The 20732-nt window shown below is 35.1% G+C and overlaps 4 protein-coding genes across 5 annotated transcripts in view; 2 read left to right on the top strand and 2 right to left on the bottom strand.

Moving 5' to 3' along the window:
• Nucleotides 1–6056, top strand: part of LOC112049082 (phosphoenolpyruvate carboxykinase [GTP]) — a 41025-nt gene extending 34969 nt beyond the window's left edge. For both annotated transcript variants that reach the window (XM_024086843.2, XM_024086842.2), the window contains 6 exons: nucleotides 1117–1330; nucleotides 2099–2291; nucleotides 3064–3262; nucleotides 3990–4139; nucleotides 4711–4908; nucleotides 5313–6056. In XM_024086843.2, coding sequence (XP_023942611.2) covers nucleotides 1117–1330; nucleotides 2099–2291; nucleotides 3064–3262; nucleotides 3990–4139; nucleotides 4711–4908; nucleotides 5313–5417 — 1059 coding nt within the window. In that variant the 3' untranslated portion in view covers nucleotides 5418–6056. The remainder of the gene's footprint in view (nucleotides 1–1116; nucleotides 1331–2098; nucleotides 2292–3063; nucleotides 3263–3989; nucleotides 4140–4710; nucleotides 4909–5312) is intronic.
• Nucleotides 6057–7029: 973 nt separating this feature from the next.
• On the bottom strand, nucleotides 7030–19876 carry LOC112049072 (sister chromatid cohesion protein DCC1). The gene is made up of 5 exons (XM_024086830.2): nucleotides 19641–19876; nucleotides 8757–8947; nucleotides 7842–8650; nucleotides 7514–7677; nucleotides 7030–7157 (listed from the first exon to the last, which is right to left on the bottom strand). The coding sequence occupies exons 1-5, from the start codon at nucleotides 19649–19651 to the stop codon at nucleotides 7052–7054; spliced, it is 1281 nt and encodes a 426-aa protein (XP_023942598.2). The 5' UTR covers nucleotides 19652–19876; the 3' UTR covers nucleotides 7030–7051.
• LOC112049073 (mitochondrial import inner membrane translocase subunit Tim23) lies at nucleotides 9832–14729 on the top strand. Its single transcript, XM_024086831.2, has 3 exons — nucleotides 9832–10180; nucleotides 10538–10645; nucleotides 13712–14729. The coding sequence occupies exons 1-3, from the start codon at nucleotides 9961–9963 to the stop codon at nucleotides 13969–13971; spliced, it is 588 nt and encodes a 195-aa protein (XP_023942599.1). The 5' UTR covers nucleotides 9832–9960; the 3' UTR covers nucleotides 13972–14729.
• On the bottom strand, nucleotides 14717–19611 carry LOC112049071 (protein DENND6A). The gene has a single exon (XM_024086829.2). It carries the CDS (start codon nucleotides 19325–19327, stop codon nucleotides 17639–17641), a length of 1689 nt encoding a protein of 562 aa, XP_023942597.1. The 5' UTR covers nucleotides 19328–19611; the 3' UTR covers nucleotides 14717–17638.
• Nucleotides 19877–20732: the final 856 nt, after the last annotated feature.

The following is a 20732-nucleotide window of genomic DNA, read 5'->3' as shown; positions in this document are numbered from 1 at the left end:
TTGCACGGGTTTTTAACCGTCTTAAAAAAGGAGGAGGTTCTCAATTCCTCGTCCACAAGGAACCCTTATAGTTCCCACCTTGTCCGCCTGTCTGTCCATGTCTGCGGTTTAGTGCAAAGACTACTACTACTAGAAAGCTGTAATTTATTACATTAAAAATGTGAACTAAACATTAAATCATTAATTGGAACAGATACCAAAACAGTATCGAGATGATAAAAATTTAAAACGACATAACGACTGCTGAATCATGCTAATTGAATCAGAAAATGGACTTGGTAATTCGTCATGAACTATTGAAGCGCGATATAATTTGATATAGCGACATCTGTTGGCATATGTGACAGTCACAATTCATGCCTTACATTGGTTTTTACCGACTTCAAAAAAAGGAGGAGTTTCTCAATTCTTTCTCGTCCACATCCGCCTTATATATCCATATCCGCCTGTCTGTCCGTATGTCCCTCTGTCCGCGGTTTAGCTCAAAAACTACTACTACTAGAATTTAGAAAGCTGATATTTAGCTTAAGTATGAACATTAAAAAAACCTCCCCTACACGTAAAGTGGGTATGATTCTTTTACTTGTTTATCTCAAAGTGTGGGGCATCGTTAGATATCTCTGAAAGTTATGAGGGGTCATCTATACAACTATTTTTCGATTTATGAATCCGTGTGTGATATATTGTTAAGTGTCCCGCACCTCACCCTTTTTTTTTATTCCTTACAAGTTAGCCCTTGACTACAATCTCACCGGATGGTAAGTGATGATGCAGTCTAAGATGGAAGCGGGCTAACTTGTTAGGAGGAGGATGAAAATCCACACCCCTTTTCGGTTTCTATCCTTAACCAGCTAAACGGTTGTTTTTGAATTCATGAAAAAATCACAAAAGTATCTACGATAGACTTCCACTTCCTGAACACACAACTCGACATTGCATACAATATGAGGTATTAATATATATTTAAATAACTTTCGTTGTTTACTATGCGACTTAATGAAATTAATACAATTAGCTGCTTTTATTCGCCTCACTTTTGACGCGCTAGTGACTTATCTCTATTATAAAATCTTCGTAACCTATAATATAGTATTATTTAAAGGATTTTTTCTTTAGATCGTAGGCATAACCGACCCGAAAGGCCGCAAACGCTACATCGCTGCGGCTTTCCCTTCGGCCTGCGGGAAAACCAACCTGGCTATGATGACCCCGACCCTGCCCGGGTACAAGGTGGAGTGTGTGGGTGATGACATCGCGTGGATGAAGTTTGATAACAACGGAGTACTGAGGGCAATTAACCCTGAGAACGGATTCTTTGGAGTAGCACCAGGTGAGAATCCAGTCTTTTGTGAACCTCTCAACAAAAAGCGCCATCTACAGTGACACTACTACGAGTAAGCAAAGCGCCGAATCCGTTTAGTCCTAAAACGGCATAACTGAGAACTAGAGTTTCGCTAATGAAAGTTGAGACTGAAATTTAAAAAAATCGAAGTAAATTATAATGCAGATATTGGAATAACTGAGTTTAAAAAAATAATTAAAACAAATTATAAAAACGCATGTTTATTTAATTTGTTTATATGATTTTTTTAATATGGCGGGCGATTTCAGTCTTTACTTACATTAGCCAAACACTAACTTTATTAGTACAAGCTTGTAAAGCAAGTCCGACTCTAAAGATGGCGCTACTATATTTTATTTTTTTCTTTATTACTATCATTTTATTTTTGAAAGAAGTTTTACTTCAGCCACGTGTATGTGTCCGCAGTGTTAACGCTCCTTCAGCTTATACACACAAACACATACATACACAGACATTGTTTTACTATACCTATCAAATTTCTATGGATCAACTTGATCAATAGAAACCATAAATAGACAATTATTGGACAAACAAGCCAGATACGAACTCTTCAAAATTATTTAACCGTAGCTAAAAAATCCCAAAATGTAGGTAAAAAAACTTACTTAGTAAAAAACCAATTTGTTTAATGACCATACCTTTCTACGTTTTAGCTAGGAGATTTTAGAAGAGATTCTCCCTATTTTAGCTTCGTACTCCAAGATTTTTCGCTCACACCAAAACCTCTCCTCACAGGAACCTCAACCTCAACCAACCCGATAGCCATGGCGTCAGTGTTCCGTAACACGGTGTTCACCAACGTAGCAGAAACAGCTGAAGGCGGAGTATGGTGGGAAGGCATGGGCAAGGCGCCCGAGGCTCTGATTGACTGGAAGGGTCAACCCTGGGACCCTAGCAAAAAGACACCGGCAGCTCATCCAAACTCTAGGTAAGATGCCACACATCTATGTACTAACTAGCGGACGCCCGCGACTTCGTCCGCGTGGAATTTAGTTTTTCACAAATCCCTCGGTAACGATGGATTTTTCAGGGATAAAAAGTAGCCTATGTGTTAATCCATGCTATAATAAATCTCAATACTAAATTTCAGCTAATTCGGTTCAGTAGTCGAGGCGTGAAAGAGTAACAAACATTCATATCATTAAAATCATCAGTTTTCGTAAATCTCAGGAAACCATGGATTTTTCGGGATAAAAAGTAGCCTATGTATTAATCCAGAGTAAAATCCATTTCCATTCCTAATTTCAGCCAAATCGCTTCAGTATAGCGGCGTTAAAGAGTAACAACCATGCAAACATACAGCCAAACATCCATACAAACTTTCGCGTTTATAATATTAGTAGGATCTATATGCGAAAGTAATGTCTGTCTGTCTGTCTGTTACCTTTTCACGGCTAAACGGCTGAACCGATCAAGATAAATTTTAGTATAATGGTAAATGGGACCTTGAACCAAAACATAGGGTACTTTTTGACACCAAAATAAAAATAGATGGGGGTCTAATAGGGATTGAAAGTTTGTATGGAAAGTCCTACATTTTTAGAGCTACAGTTTTAAAAATTTGTTTATAAATCATAAAAAAAAATACTAAATAGCTATAATGTGATCCAAGAATTTTTAAAATTCAACCCCTAAAGTGGTGAGTGGTGAAGTCGCGTAAATAATAAAAAAAATTTAATGAGTGCTCTTATTTTTCCCAGATTCTGCACTCCAGCAGAACAATGCCCGATTATAGATGGAGATTGGGAAAGTGCTGAAGGAGTACCCATATCAGCCATCCTGTTGGGAGGAAGACGACCAGCTGGCGTGCCGCTGGTGATCGAAGCTAGAGACTGGCAACATGGCGTCTTCATGGGAGCTGCCATGAGGTCTGAAGCTACTGCGGCGGCTGAACATTCTGTAAGTATGCCAGAGAATTCAGGATACAAAAATAAAACGATGTTTCATTATACCAAGTATGGAAGAATGGGGATGATGACTAGGTTTGAATATTTTGATTTTTATGATACATTCGGGTAAATAAGGTCAATGTTAACTAATTTATACATAAATAGCAAAGGTTGACTGTATATTTGCAAAATAAATAAGATTATAAAATTTCAAAATCTATTAATTTTTTTTATCGTAATTAGATGAAAATTCATACAGTTTTAGCTTCCTTACATTAAATGTGAAATTTTTCAATAAATTAACTATAAACATAAACGCACAAATAACAAAGATATTAGTAATTTTGTTTGAACGCCCATACAAACCTAACGATCAGCGAGCCAACGACGTCACTAAATCGTGCCATTTTGTATTGAGCGTTTTTCAGGGATCCGCGGCTGCGCCGCAAATCTTACTCTTTAAATCCCTGTAGTTCCGAAAGTAATGATCGCAGATATCCTGTTATTTTTACAAAATTGCTTTACTATTAGTATACTCTTAATTTATATACAATTTAAAAAACTGTCATCATCCCTATTGGAAGACTATTTCAATAAGGTTATATCGGTCGTGAATTACCGGCAACAACAAATACCGAAACCGAGCGTCCTCAGAATTAGACAATAAGTAATTCCTGAAATTAAAGAGAGAATAGCAATAATTTGCTACCTGCTTCTATAGAATATTTTGTTTTCAGGGAAAAGTGGTGATGCACGATCCGTTTGCAATGCGACCATTCTTCGGGTATAACTTCGGCGAGTACCTTCGTCACTGGCTCTCCATGCCACAGGCTGGACGGCAAATGCCGAAGATCTTCCACGTCAACTGGTTCAGGAAAGACCAACAGGTAATTACAACAAGAGATGAGTGACAAATTCAATACTTCATCATCAGCCTTTAATTGCAATTACCTCCTTCCTACGTTCCATATTGGAAAGAGTAATAATATAGATTCACCATGGCTTCAATGTGGTTTTGCGGACTTAGGGTGCGAAAGGATTCAAATAACAGATTAATGGTGACCAAGGGCTAGCAGTTTCTCCTAATACCAACAAATTTTGAACTCTGAGAAACTTACTACAGTTCGATTATTAATTCCAGTCAATAAAATGACAAGTGCAACTGTCACTGAAATGTCATTTTACTAGTGAAATAACATTTAAGTGACAGTTGCAATTGTCATTTTACTTACTGGAATTAATCCTTCGACTAAAGATATATTTGTAAACCACCAATACTTCTATGATTATGAAATGTTAACGTAAAACATTGAAATTTTAACTTTGATAAAAATATTATTACTTTGTGTTAAATTCAAAACTTCATGTGATCTAATATATATTCTAAATCTACCCACAATGCGCGCAAAAATTTAGACTTCGAAGAAAAGAAAACTAATCCTAAGCATTTTTCCACAGGGTAAATTCATTTGGCCAGGATTTGGGGAAAACTCTCGCGTTTTGGACTGGGTGCTGCGACGATGCGACGACGAGCCGTGCCACGACTCCACACCACTGGGCTATGTGCCGGCACCGGGGGCTCTCAACACTAATGGCTTGAGCGACCTAAACATGAATGAGCTCTTCAGTATACCCAAGGACTTCTGGATGCAGGAGGTATGTAACTATCGAAATTATCAAGTGCTCTTTTGAATACTTAGAAGGCATGTAAGATTGTGTTTATACTATTAACTTTTTTAAAGAATAATACAATAATATGACCAATAGTCCCATTAAATTAGTTGGATCAGGCAATGTTTCAATAGCAGCGGCTCTAAAATGAACTCATAACTTCTCTGCTTGAGTCTGGCCTCTTTATTGTGGCGTATTGAGGTTTTAATTTGCAGATTTCAAATGTTATAACATCACGAAAATAATTGTTAATAACCACAAGTCATATGCCACTACTCTTCGCATTCCAGAATTGAAAACAGCAAAGGTCCATACTAATCGAAATGGTACACTTCATTGTACAAGTCTGTACAAGTCTGTAAATAAAAAAAATCGTTTATATGTTTCAGGCTGATGCGATAGAGAAATATTTCAAAGAAGAAGTCGGCGACGACCTTCCGAACGAGATGTGGGACGAACTTAACAAACTGAGGAAAAATATTCAGCAGTCATAGACTGTGGACACCAAAGAGATCATAATATTTTAAATGTCGAAATTAGAATGAATGGCAACATTGTTTTGTATAATGCGTTCGAGGGTAAAACGAAAAACGTTACAATATAACGACTACGTTATCCATAGTATTAAATATATTTCCGGTATAAAAATATAGCAAAATATATTTACAATTTTCAGAATAGTAATAATATTTTAGAAGGTATGATCAAAAAATAATAATTAATTTTATAAATGCTTCTTCTTTTACATGACAATAAATTAAAACAATATTAAATTCTCTAGATTAGACATATAGTTATCGAGCTTTTCTTAGACAAAAGCGTTTGTATTTAGAGATAAAGTATTTTTTTAATAGAACTAGAAATATACCTTTATTTTTTGTCATCGTCCATATTCTAAGATAATTGTTTTATAGAATTATTATAGACTATAAAAAACATTAAATTTAAAATAGACGATTAATATTTCTCACTGGCAACACTATTTAATATAAATTTTAAAATGTAAAGGCTGTGCTTGTAGGGTAAAAAGTGTAATAGACGGATGTTTTGTATAGATTTATAATGATAAAATGACTTTATGTAAATACTCTTTAGATATATGTATAGAATAAATTAATGTAATGAATTACAAATATTGTTTGAATTTTACATACGTCCCTTTATAGTATGAGTATAATATTTAAAGGTCGCAATTTAACTGATGCAGGTGCTAAACTTTTAAAACATATCTATGAAGCATGAGAAGTTCTAATAATGCTTTTGCTGTTTTCTGTGATCTGTCCAAGGCATTCGATTGTGTTTGACCATAACACTTTTTTACTTAAATTAAGCCACTATGGCATGAAATGTGTGGCACTTGGTATCATTGCCCAGAACACAAAAGGTTTGCATAAATTATATAAAAGTCACACGGATCTACTACCATAATGGGCGTCCCACAGGGTCTAATTCTAGGTCCTTTTCTATTCTTAGTATACATGAACGATTTACCACACCATGTCAAAGGATGTGTGAGATTGTACTGTTTGCTGAAGACACGTGATTAATTTTCAAAACCGACAGAAGAGAATTCTGACTGTCTGGTAAACTCAGCTCAGCTGCATTTGCAATGAGAAAAATAAGACAGTTTACCGATGTTGATACAGCAAGGCTGTTTTATTTTGCATACTTTCACAGTGTAATGTCTTACGATATTTTGTTATGGGACAAGGCTGCTGACATATATTCTATTTTTGTATTTCAAAAAAGAGCAATTCGAGCAATATATAAATTAAAATCACGCGAGTCCCTTCGTGAATGAAAAATCCACATCCCTTTCGGAACGCCGTTCGATCGTATCGGAACCCTAAATTGTTGGCGGTACATCTTTGCCGGTAACTAGCCACGACCACGACCTCCCACCAGCCAATCCTGGACCAATTAAGAAAATTTTGAACGGCAAAGCCGGGGATCGAATTTAGGACCTCGGTCTTGTAAATCCACCGTGCATACCACTGCGCCACGGAGGCCGCCTAAACCTAGTCCTACCTAGTCAGAAAAGCATTTTTAAAAACGCCTATTTTTTAAACGCCCTTGGAAAATTCGAAGAGTGAATAAAATACAGAGTTAATTTTAGAAGTTTCTTTAATCATTTCATATGTTTAGCTGAGAACACACGAACTCCATCTTGAGTCGATGCACGCGCATATTTCGTTAGCAATGCATTTACGTTTAGTTTCTCTGTGGCGTATAATCTGAAAGGAAGTATATGAACATTACAATTTTTATGGGACAAATTAATAAAAAAACATTTCGACGATCCTTACGTACAAAGCGACATGTCATTTGTGAGGTTTTTGGAGAGCGTTTTTATTTAAAGCCCAAATCACTGAGGTATCGCTTTTACGTTTTCTTTTCTTCTCTAGGTCTATATAAAATTTTGTACGAATATGTACACCAAGATAATCTAGCTATCTATGTAATAAAAATTTCACTTATCGACATGTCCTTTTGTACGTTGAAACCGTGAAGACGTGATTGTCTGCTTTGCCGTACTTTTGTATCAGACGAAGGATTATAAAACTATTGTGAAACTTCATATTTAACTTACTGAATGTAAGGTGAAATTTCATCAACGGTCCACTTAGCTTTCGTCTGAAATAGAACCTTGAAACGTTGATTGATATCTTCAGGCAGGTCACTTTCTGCAAAACCCCAGACCACTTGAGGCGTAGTAGTTTTATCTATCAAAGCTATGCCAGATAACAGAGATTCCTGTAAAATATTATTTTTATGAAAAAAATTTTTACTATTAAAATAGATCTGACAAAATATACAAACGTGAAATAGGTATATATTTTCTCAACACTTTGAACATCTTAAGACTGAGTTTTCTTTTCTTTCATTTAAGTTTCGTAATTATATTTTTACATACTTACATCTGTAGTCATTCCTTCAGGAACAGAGTCCCTCCAAGCTTGCAAAAATTCCGTTAAATTAAATTTTCCAGCACTTTTGAGCAATACTCTGGCTAAAAACTGGCAAACTTTGTCCTGTTTATATTGATAATATTGTATACCGTCATCGACTGCAGATTCGCTGGAATAAAACCCAAACATTGCTTCCAAAATACTTTCGGGAACAAGGTCTTTTAAACTGTCTATAGTTACATCTTTAGATATTCTATCTAACGGCCAAGAATTTTCTTCGATTAAATCAAGCATATGTGATAGAACACGGAATTCGTAATCAAATTCCAACAATCTATAGTGATCATCAATTTTTATCGCTTGTATTTTAATCAATTCCTCATCCAATTCTGCCTTGGATGCTTGTATTTGATCGAATAGGGCTTCATAGTTATATAATTTAGATTTATCAACCGCGTATTCTAATTCTGGACCACGATATTTAGTGGGATCGAGTAGTTTGATTAGTTTAGATAGGCGTGGTTTACAGGGCTTTAATTCATAATATGTGAAGAATGTGCTTATGATGTCTTTATGGACTATCTCTCTAGGCGGCTTCCCATCGTCAGAATCTGCGGATTTATTTAAACTCGTATTTGACTTATCAAATGAAGAATCGGAATCACCTTCTACAGACTTATTGACGATTGTTTCATCGAGGCCTGTGGAAGCAGCGAATAATAATTCTGGGACTAGTAAAAGACTGTTTGAGGTCTCCGCTTCTTTGATATCGTATGTTTTACTACTTGTACATAATACTGCGTTTTCGTCAGGGTCACCTGCAATGACAGAATATTATAAATATTCTTTGATTCTTCAAAAATATTTATGTGAATTCATGATAAATGTAATAAGAAAATGATTTTATTTTTTCTAAAGACATGCCTTTAAATATCAATTGATTTCCTCCTTCGATTTCTTTCAGTAGATTATCATCTAAGAGCATAAGTTTCAAGTTATCATTCTGCTTGCTTGGATCTGGAAACCTTAATATTTGTGTAACTTCAGTTAACTCAGATTCATGAAGCTTTGCAGTTTTTATTATTTTCCTTACATCTTCTGAAGATCTTTCCGGGCTAAAATAAGAGAAAGTATGTTAAGTGTTATAGGACTTCGTCTGCGTGTTATTTTTCTATCCCGCAGGAATGTTTTCACATTTAATCGGTGCAGAATTTTTGATGCGTAGATTTAAGATGTTAAAGTAAAATACCCTAATTAGAATTAAGGGGCGCCACATGGACTTTTATGCCACCTTTGCTAGCAGGCACGTGCCCCTGATCATAATTCCCGAGCCAGGAACAAATTACGTCAGTCATTTACAATGTACAAGTTTTGGTCCGGGAGGGTCCCGGATAATTTTTCATCAGTAATTTCACCCTTGTAGAAAAATAATGGTCAGCTGTCTGTAGAGTGGTGGAACGTCCATCAGCTGGTATCAGAATAGCCAGGATCTTATGAATTACAATCGAAATTCTGTGATAGACGGCAAAATACTGATACTTCACAGTTCATACATTAAAATATCGCCTGTGAAAACTGTTCCTGATACGCGGACCATTGAATCCTGTTTTCAGCATAAAAGATGTATTTATTTTTTAAGTCTAATCATATTTCTAAAATTCTATTCATTTTACTAATTTTCTCTCTATCTACGAATAGTCTGGCAAGTTCGTTGATGATATGCGGGCGATGGGGGAAAAAGACTGCGCGGAAATCGTTGGCGGAGAAGTGAGGTGCATCAGTCGTGGGTTTTCATTCATCGCTACACGCCCCCCGAATTTGCCAAGCTAAAGAGAACTTCATGCGGACAATAATCACGGAAGTTTTTAACCGACTTCCAAAAAGGAGGAGGTTCTACGTTCGGCTGTATGTATGTTTTTATATTTTGTCTATGTAAAAGCAGCTAAATTGTCTGTGGTAAAAATGACAACTGTCATTGTTATCACAATTTGACAGTTGACTTTGACATTTACTTCAAGTAAGGATAAAATTTCGATTTTCGACCTTCGTAAATTCTGCGTGATTGTGAATCACGAAATTATTAGAATAGTTTTTTAGTTTAGAAAATTTAGTGTAATCGCAATCGAAAATGTCTATTTTTAGTGATATATTACCATTAAATAAGAATGAAGAAAAGAAACAGGCCCAGGCGAGCGCGAATCTTTCGCCATACCTAAACTTTGACCCGAACTACATACCGAAAATGCAACCAGAGTTCCTTTATCCTGACGAAAGCCATATGTCCTCGACTGCCAGACGGTCTAATGTAGCCCTACCCATCATTGGGATGTCTTTCATGACAGGATCAGGTGAGTAAATAATCAATAACCCTCAGAATAACCTCAAATGATTTTACATAACTATTTCACTATTACAACAGGAATTTTACATATTATGATTATAGTTAGCTTATAAATTGAAAATAATATAAAACTAAAATAATTAGTTATGTTTGAATATATACGAAACTTCTAGTTTACTGAGCTCAGCTGATGTTTAAATGTTAGTCTATGTATTATATATATTTTTTTTTATTTTATTAATCACCGACTTGACCAGTCTACTAGTATTTTACAAAAACTCTATACATTGTTGTTGTTCTAGGCAATCTCACAGAGTATTAGTTTTAGCACAATTTAAGTTTAATATATTGTTGAACATTCCAGGCCTTGGAGGCATGACAGGTCTGTACAAAGGATTGAGAGCGACAACCCTTGCTGGACAAACAGGCAAAGTGCGGAGAACACAACTAATAAATTATGTTATGAAACAGGGTCAGTATTTTATATTAAATAAGATAAATCAATTAATATTCCTATTCTAAAGCCATACTCACTGAGTGCACTGTTTACCAACAAAAAAATTAGGGTATAAATCTCTAGTCATTTCACACCTAATATACAACGTGTCCCAAAATTCAACGATAAGCGGGCGCCAAAAGATTGACCTGCTCATGAGCACTTAAGGAAAAATAATAAAAAAAATATACCTAAATTTTTTTTTTAGTTACAAAATAAATTTTAAAATTCTTTGAAAATTTACACCTTGTATGATATTTTGAACTACCGCAGCTACAATTTCTTAAATATGCTTAAGATTTTTTTTGTATCGGAACCTAAGTAGTACTACTATTCACCACAACTCTTAAAAACACCACAATGCCCGCAGTTTTTACACAAAAAAAAATCAAAATATTTTTTTTCCCTCAAATTTTTAAAGATTTTTACTTTCAGTCTACTTTGACTCATGGTCTTGCAAAAAAAAGTATGAACACCGCTATGGCAAGTTATTTTCAAAGTTGACGCAACTAATCAAGATTTCAAAATAGTATAATACCCTAGGATAACTAGTCACAAAAAAAAATATGCGTACCATTTGTAAACAAGAACCAAATTTCTTAATTGTTCTTGTTGTTAGTAATAAATTTTACTATGTTCCAAAAATGTGTTTGTTATTTTAATTACACAACATTAAAGTAAATGTTCGAATTGTTTTCCACCGGCATTAATACAGGCACGACATCGCCTTAAAAACGACCGTTTTATTTTTCGCGCATATCTTCTAGCATTGATATGTGCCGCAGCCTGAGTGATTTTTTGCCGAAGCTCGTCCAATGTCGTAATCGGTTTTGCGTAGATCCTGTCTTTGAGACAACCCCAATAAAAGAAATCCAGGGGGTTTAGGTCGGGTGATCGGGGTGGCCATAGGATAGGACCAAGTCGCCCGATCCAACGCCCCGGATACTCGTGGTCTAGGTATTGTCTCACAGGACGAGCGTAGTGAGCTGGGCAACCATCATTTTGATACCACATATTTTGAAGGTCGCTTAGGGGGACGTCTTCTAGTAATTCTTGCAAATCATTTTGTAAAAAGTTCAAATAACTGTCCCCATCTAAGTTTCCTTGTAATTCAAAAGGCCCAATCACTTTTCCATTTAAAATGCCCGTCCATAAGTTGACCTTAAATTGATATTGGGATTTGTCTTCTCTCATCAGGTGCGGATTCTCATTGCTCCAGCTGTGTAGGTTGTGAAGATTTAAATAGCCATCTTTCTTGCAGGTTGTTTCATCCGACCATAGTACTTTATCCAAGAACTGAGGATCTTCCCGATGCTTTTGAAGCATCACTCGGCAAAATGCGATCCGCAGTGGATAGTCCCGTGATAGTAACGTTTGTACACGTCTGTAATGATATGGGTGTAGCCGATGACGTTTTAGTATTCGATGTGCTGAACTTTTTGGGATTCCCGTAGCTGCTTCTATGGCACGCACTGAGGTAGTTGAATCAATGTTTATTTCATTGAGAACTTCTTCATCGCATTCCGATCTAGGTCTTCCAGCGTTTCTTCTAGCTGACGGCAAACGACCCTCCGAAAACGCTTGATGCACATTCATAAATACCCGATAATCTGGATATCTTTGAGCGTTTGGGTACCTTTCTCGATACAATCTGCTAGCAGCGTTAGCATTGCACCGACATTCTCCATAAATGAGATGCATGTTAGCGTATTCCATCGGCGTGTATGGTTGCGGCATGATAACGCTAAACAGTCCAAAATACACCAAAAGTCCAATTCACAAAACACAGGCACAGTCCAAAATAATGCCAGGTCAGTTCAGTTTGCAGATCACTTAAGTCCAGTCCAAAATGCAAAGCCAAAAGTCGTTAGTACGAGAGCCACGTCAATTGAATACGGAAAGTTGCGCAGTAAACAAAGGAGCAGAGCGTACTGACTTGCTGGGAACAGGATTTTCTTTACCTGCATCATTGTCATTCAACAAAGAACATCTGTCTATCCCTCTCTAACGTATACTTATCGCTATCTTTCTCTCTCTCTCTCTCTCTTATTTTTAAATGTTATCGTTCGTTCCATTAAAATTCTAGGAAATTGCAACGTATGACTCACATCATTTTGTGCATAAAGTAAAAGTGATTTCTAGGAGCAAAAACATTTTAGAAATTTAGTTCTTGTTTACAAATGGTACGCATATTTTTTTTTTGCGACTAGTTATCCTAGGGTATTATACTATTTTGAAATCTTGATTAGTTGCGTCAACTTTGAAAATAACTTGCCATAGCGGTGTTCATACTTTTTTTTGCAAGACCATGAGTCAAAGTAGACTGAAAGTAAAAATCTTTAAAAATTTGAGGGAAAAAAAATATTTTGATATTTTTTTGTGTAAAAACTGCGGGCATTGTGGTGTTTTTAAGAGTTGTGGTGAATAGTAGTACTACTTAGGTTCCGATACAAAAAAAATCTTAAGCATATTTAAGAAATTGTAGCTGCGGTAGTTCAAAATATCATACAAGGTGTAAATTTTCAAAGAATTTTAAAATTTATTTTGTAACTAAAAAAAAAATTTAGGTATATTTTTTTTATTATTTTTCCTTAAGTGCTCATGAGCAGGTCAATCTTTTGGCGCCCGCTTATCGTTGAATTTTGGGACACGTTGTATATAACTTTAAGCCTCAATAGCTCAGTGGTTGGAAAGGGGTTTCAGAGAGAGGTGGTGGTTTGATCACCGCCTAATGGATTTTTCTCATACCCAGTCCTAACACAGTCTTTTCTGACTTTTTATTAGAATTAGCAAACCACATACATATAAACTACCTACAGTGTATGTATAGCATGCAGATTTTCACTTGTGCTGTGCTCCCCTGTTTTATCAATCATGCACTAAGGATATTGATTTTGGTTTGCTTATTGTCAAACAAAAACAAGTCAAAGACATTAACCAAATGTTTTGTAGATTACTAATCTATTAACAGGCTCTATATACATGTGACCAATACAGAAACCTGTGTTCTCAATTGATAACATAAACTTATCTTGTCAACAGGCACAACAACTGGCTGCACTTTAGGAATCATTGCATCATTTTATTCCACACTCGCTCTTGGTGTCACATGGGTTCGCGATAAGGAAGACACAGCAAACACATTCATTGCAGCCGCTGCCACTGGTATGCTATATAAAAGCACGGCTGGTCTACGCTCTATGGGTTTAGGTGCAGCTGCCGGGCTTACGTTAGCAGGAATATATACCCTTGTCACAGATAATGACAATATATGGAGTAAAGCTAGATATATAAGAATGTGAAACCGCCTTGTTATGCTATGCACACTTAACATGCTGCACTGCAATTCATTATACTGCTAATTGATTTTCTTAACAGTTGCTTTCCGAGAGACCTGCTTCATAGATTACTTTAGTTTATACATAAAGTATAACTATGCTAAGCAACTACTCAGAAATCACAAATATTTTATGTCAAAAAATCTGAATCAAAAACAAAAATTTTATGTCAAAACATCCAAATATGTTTATGAAACAAGACTTCTTGGTATAGAACAAAAGTTCTTGGGATGTAGTATACAAAAGTAGTTCCATATACATAACATGGAAAAAATAATATATCTTAATTTTTTCTGATGTTTTAATAATTCTAATGCTATTTGGAGTAGTGTTCTCATATGATTTACTCTTAATAAACAAAAGACCATAGAAATTAATTATTTAGTATGTTATGTTATAAATATTTTAAATTTTCTTACTAATGTTCTTGCTCAAGTATCTTTAAATTTATAATAAATATTGTTTTACAGTGCAGCAAGTAAATGTGGTATAGCATTTAGTTATATGTAAATAATAGACTGTTATTTTTAGTTGTTACGTTAATTGCAATCAGCACCAAAGGATCTGTAAGTGTTCATGACTTGTTTGTGCCATGTCCAGTACACTTTAGTCTAGAATGTGTTGATAGTTCCTGCTAACGATTTTGAGCCCTATATCGGAACAGGATTAGCACAATAATTATGTATAAGCCATTAAATAAAACAATATATTTGGAAAAGTAATTGTTTATTTTATTTTACCTACACATCTCAATACATATTATTTACAATTTATTTTTTAAACAACAAAACATTACAGGAGCTCCCTCTGTAGAGGGTATGTGAGTTTAAATCAGATGTATATTTTAAGTGGAGATTAAAGTTTTAAGAAAAATGAAAAATTGAGCAAGTCCTTTAAGGCACCCTAATGAAACAAAATAAATGTAAATCCAAATGCACACTACACGCTTGAAATAATTTTCAAAACTTTCAAGGCTTAAATTTGGCAACAATTTTATTTTATAGATTAGCCATATCTTGAATTTTTTATATAACTTGATCATATGGCATTAAATCATCTTGAAAGAATATTAGTTTTTAACCGACTTCCAAAAAGGAGGAGGTTCTACGTTCGGCTGTATGTATGTTTTTTTTTTTTTTTTTTTTTTTTTTTTTTTTTTTATGTATGTCCAGCGATAATTCCGTCAATTGTGGACCGATTTTGAAAATTCTTTTTTTGTTTTGTAGGGTTTACTTCCAGGGTGGTCCCATTTTTTTCATGTCAGGATCTGATGATGGCATCCTGGAGAAATTGAGGGGAACTTTCGAAAGTTGTAGAGACAGCTAGTACGTTTGTTAGTGTTTCCATAAGGTATTTTAAACCACTACAACTTTATGAAGGTTTGGAGTTGGTCTGATGATGGAGCCGAAACACAGACGATGGAACTCGTCAAGGATTTACAGCAGTCACCTTTTGTTTGGGCTTGATTAATTTGTATTGATGAGTACTTTCCACCTATATGGGTTGTGACTGTATTAAGGGTCTGGTGATGAAGACGAGGGACAGTGAAGAGAACTCCTCGACGGTTCACAGTAGCTACCTTGTCTTTGGACTTGATAAATTTGTATTGATGAGAACTTTCCACCTAGATGGATTGTGACTGTATTAAGGGTCTGATGATGAAGACGAGGGACAGTGAAGAGAACTCCTCGACGGTTCACAGTAGCTACCTTGTGTTTGGACTTGATAAATTTGTATTGATGAGAACTTTCCACCTAGATGGATTGCAACTGTATTAAGGGTCTGGTGATGAAGACGAAGCACAGTGAAGAGAACTCCTCAACGGCTCACAGTAGCTACCTTGTGTTTGGACTTGATAATTTTGTATTGATAAGAACTTTTCACTTAGATAGGTTGTGACTGTATACACGCAGTGGGTATGCTAACACTAAAAATAAAAAAATAAAAATTTTAATAAAAAAAATTCAACCGACTTCCAACTCAAAAAATAACTTTAACTAAAAAGCAAAAAATAACATCCTACCTATGTGCTACCTTCTGATCAGTTTGAAGGCGGTGCCAAGCCAGTGTCGTGTTTTAATTAAAGCTGTTTCTGGAATAACCACATAAATTTTGTAGTTTAAACGTATTTAATTAAAACATCACTGGCTTGGCACCGCCTTTAAACTGATCAGAAGGTAGCACATAGGTAGGATGTTATTTTTTGCTTTTTAGTTAAAGTTATTTTTTGAGTTGGAAGTCGGTTGAATTTTTTTTATTAAAATTTTTTATCAATTGCACTAAAGATCCATGATAAACTTATCATTATCCCTTTTATCTTTAAGTTACACATGTGAAATAAAACTTTGCTAACTACTATAATATAACCTATATTACAATTTAGTAGGATCAGACCCAAAAGTTCTATTCTAAGTAGTCATTTTAATGTAAAATTTTCACTTGCTTTACAATGTGGAATGTAAAAGCCTCATGATTTTGGAGAATCATAGTATAAAATGGAGTTAACTAATGGATGTCTATGTATATGTAAGGTATTGTAGCCACTAACTGCTACTAAATATTATGCTTGTAATCAAATTGATCAATAGTATTCAACAAGAGTGGTAACAGAGTATCTGTGCTAATTATTGTAGAAACAATATACCAGAATTTAATGCAGTTTTCATATAACTTGGGCATATTGCTTAAATGCTTTTTATTATTGACATACATAGTACAAAGTTATCTAACAAAATTAGAATTCCACAAAGCAAAGAACTTATGCTATCAAAATATAATATTATATTACAATAAAAATTGTTTTTTATTAATGTTATTGTGTTGCATGTGAATATCTATAAAATATGCTTTTTATAGATTCACATTCAACACAAAAATTTTATTTGTACATAAGTACTAATTATATTTAAAATAAACCTCAAATAGATTTGATTACCCATTGGTGTTTTACTTTAAAGTAATTTATAGATAATAATATTATACAAACTATAATCAAATATTACCATAGTTCAAGCAATTAAAACTGAGACAGGTACAGCAAAAAATGATTGCAACACATATAACTTAAGATAAACTAAAACAGATTTTAAGGAAAAGTTGTTTAGATTATGCAGTAATATGGACTACAATAAAACAAATTGAGAATATTTATAATAGTTACTGTCAAACAATTCTTTTAATAATTAAGTGTATTTCACTAATATTTTCATATAACTTTATACAAATTACATTACCTAATTAAATTAGGAAGCCTTTTTTAGCTACCCTCTTTATGAGCATCAGTTAATTGAACAATATACACACATCATTTCTAAGGTATCCATTTAATATTATTATGGCGAAATTTAAGTAATTAACATGTTGCTATGTATTTACACAATAGACACTTATGTATGTTGCAATATAATTAGCTAACACATTGCCTGAAGCAATTTAAAGTTTAAAAAATAGTGTACATTATATCCTGTGTGGTATATCACTAAACAATATGTGTAGGAAAATAAATTGTTAATTAATTAATTTGGCCATTTTACATACAAGCAACAGTCCTGTTATAAGTAGGTTTTAATTTCAACTGAATTTTGCAGTCAATGCTGCAACCTCTCAGCCCTGAGGTGCAGCAGTCTGTATGTCACGTCGCCGCATTTAATATTGACTTCATATCATCAGGTAATACACAGTTCAAGTCTTCTAACCTTCGTGCTAATAACGTCCTAGTGTTACCCGCAACAGGTGGGTCACTCTTCAGAACCTCTCTAAGCTTTAACACCATATCAACAATTTCAACCTCCTTCTTACCTATAGACCATTGCTTCAAATCACTCTCTGCTAACGCTTCTAACTGTAAAGCGTGCAATTTGTTTGTCAATTTACTGTGTCGTTCATGAAACCAAGCTGCAAAATTGGGTGTTCTAAAGAAATTTTTATATAGACCTATCCAATCACCTTTAATCCCTGATGTCAACTGAGGTCCTGCTTGCTGCAGTGTGGCAAAAAAGTCTTCAGGATTAAATGGATTGGGTATAGGCGGTGCTCGGTAAGGTGATATATTCTTCTGCAATGGCATCAGTGATGCCATATATCTCTCTAGAGGAATCATAAAACTCTGTGTCAATTCTAGTAGATGTCGTTTCACCATCGCAGTCTGTACCTCAGAAGGTCGCTCAGTCCTCATACCGTTGTGTAGTTTCTTAATTATAGCCTTATCTTTTTCCAAAAATGGCTTGTACTGTGTGTAAACACCGGGAGCTGTATCTAAGTGCTTTATATTGCCGACCTTCCTTAATTTTGTTTTGATTGATGTTGACTCACCCAGCTTGATAGTATGAGGCCAGTGTTGTAATGTTTTTGTAAAGAATGGATTTGTCACACCCAATATTACACAAGGTGGGTTGTATTGCTTGCGGGTGAACTCTTTGAATTCACTGTCATGTATGGTGAAGTAAGGTCTGTATTCTGCTGCATATGGTAGAGGTTGGATGAGGTTCGTCAAAGCTTGCACGAGAGCTGAACACTCTGTAGGTGAACTTGCCATAACCACTATTGGTTCAGCCGCCAACACAAGCTCCCATAATAGATGTAAATGGGATATAACACCAGCTAGGGCATCAAATACATTGACATCCTGTATTGAAGCCAATACATGAGGAATATTTGGGGAATGTACTTGCTTAATAATATCTGACCTTGAAACTTTCCCTGTCTGTTGATTGGGTATGTATGACTGAAAAACTGTTCCCAAAACAGGCAACAACATATTCTGACCTGCATCGATAGGGGGCCACCTATTTATATCATGACATGCCGCTTCCAAACTACTCTCACCGTCTTCAAAGTGTTTAGGTGCAATCAGTTGGATGACTTTGTAATATAAGTTGATAAACGGCAAGCGCGTCAGTAAAATTATGCTCTTCTGGAAGTATCCGCGCGGTAATGACGGGTCTTTGACTTGACGGAAATAGACGAAGCCCCAGTAGTGCGTTGAATCGGCGCGAAGTGTTGGCACACTGTCCTCGTTATAACTCGATTGCTGTGCGGTAAGTGGAGCGCGAGACCGTAGCCTCACATGAAACTGTGTGTCGCCCATACACCCCGAATTAGAGTCTGGGAACGCCAAGTAACAAACGTTGCATTTCTCCTGATCTGTGAGTTTCACGCCAGGCGGGTAAACGCTCTCCATTGCCTGCCCGAGCTCAAGGTCGAAGGTTACCACACAAATGCAGTGCAGCCAGTCGGAAAACCTGCTCCATTTCATTTGAAACTCCCGTTCCTCCAATGTCAAAATGTCAATGTCTCCATTACTTTCCCGACGACAAGCCATTGTTATTTTTAACACATTCTTTAAAACAAACACTGAATCTGAATTAATTCATCGGCACTTCACTGAACGTTAATAGCAATATTGTTTACATTGTAAAAGTTCCATAGTTGAATGTCAACAATACGACACGGTAAAAAAATATAGAATTTACAAATCGCACGCAACCACAGCTGTTCCGTCAACATGGCCACACGCGCCAAAACTGAACTGAAGTTGAAGTTCTCATTTTCAATTTGGTCAATGTTTAGCGTTAATCTCTATCAATAACTTGTAATGAATAATTTTCAAGATAATGATGATTTAAATTACTTACCATGTGTCCATTGTTTTGAAATTAACTCTATATTTTTATAATTTCCATAGAATTATCAATTACAACAACTTGTGCTTTTTCAAAACACTTCAACTTCACTTCACTTCACGTAAATGCTACATTCCTTTCGACGTTTAGAATTTTTAGCTCTTTTTTCCGAAAACATTTTTCGTAATTATTTATTAAAGTCTCAAAAAATACGATTAGATTTTACACGATCTAATCATAGAAAGTTATTGAAGAATGACTCGAAAAAAAAGTGATAACTTCTTTATAACTACGCGAGTTTGTTGTCTGTGCTTTTATTATGAATTGACTCAGACGAATTTTATAAGGACCTGCCTCCAACGTAGTATAAGATCAACGATCTATCGCGTTTATAAAAACTGTCCTAGAGAATCGATTTTTCATTGTTGTAATCACTTTCATCGTGTTAAGAGCTTCATACAAATACCGGTTTGTGTAGTCGAATGGCATAAAAAAGCATGATGTATATATTCTGTGGATAGTCTACTGTCCACATGTATTGCGATTCAAATTTATAGTTGTGTGTAGTGTTAGGACACAGTTGGTATTAAATATTTTCGATGAGCGAGTTTACCTTGTGCCCCTTAAAACACGAGACTAAATTTGGGTACGATACTTGTCCATTTGTAATAGGTCTGAGATGTTAGATCGTGTTCATATTATTTTTAATTTTAGAAAGGGGCGATGAATAGGGATAACGATTAGCGAAGCAGTTCATAAGGTAATTGGTCTGAGGTCTGACTGTCCACCATGTTAAATTCACGATGACGTCATTCATTTCGGCCAGATTATTGTCCAATGCATAGATTGTACTTTATCACGTTCAATGCAAAGATTACATGGTTCAATGTCCCTAACAGATGGACTACTTTAGTATTTTATTCGAGTACGAACAATTGTTTGTACTCGACTAAAATAAATATTTTATAGATTATTTATTATATTTAATAAAGTACTCGACTAAAATACTAATACTAAGTACTAAGTACTTAATAATATAATATACAATAAGACTACTTTATTATTAAGTACTAAGTACTTAATAATAAAGTAGTCTGAACTAGA

The sequence above is a fragment of the Bicyclus anynana genome, chromosome 2 (assembly GCF_947172395.1).
Source record: "Bicyclus anynana chromosome 2, ilBicAnyn1.1, whole genome shotgun sequence".
NCBI classification, from domain to species: domain Eukaryota; kingdom Metazoa; phylum Arthropoda; class Insecta; order Lepidoptera; family Nymphalidae; genus Bicyclus; species Bicyclus anynana.
This window is presented reverse-complemented; position numbering and strand designations above follow the sequence as displayed.

Excerpts from the sequence above, each read along its gene's own strand:
- LOC112049073 (XM_024086831.2), top strand. The coding sequence starts at position 9,961 with ATGTCTATTTTTAGTGATATATTACCATTAAATAAGAATGAAGAAAAG. Across the intron at positions 10,181-10,537 it reads GTCTTTCATGACAGGATCAG|GCCTTGGAGGCATGACAGGT; the intron begins GTGAGTAAATAA and ends TGAACATTCCAG. Across the intron at positions 10,646-13,711 it reads AAATTATGTTATGAAACAGG|GCACAACAACTGGCTGCACT; the intron begins GTCAGTATTTTA and ends TCTTGTCAACAG.
- LOC112049071 (XM_024086829.2), bottom strand. The coding sequence starts at position 19,327 with ATGGCTTGTCGTCGGGAAAGTAATGGAGACATTGACATTTTGACATTG.
- LOC112049072 (XM_024086830.2), bottom strand. Across the intron at positions 8,651-8,756 it reads AAATCAATTGATATTTAAAG|GTGACCCTGACGAAAACGCA; the intron begins GCATGTCTTTAG and ends CTGTCATTGCAG. Across the intron at positions 7,158-7,513 it reads GAAATTTCACCTTACATTCA|ATTATACGCCACAGAGAAAC; the intron begins GTAAGTTAAATA and ends ACTTCCTTTCAG.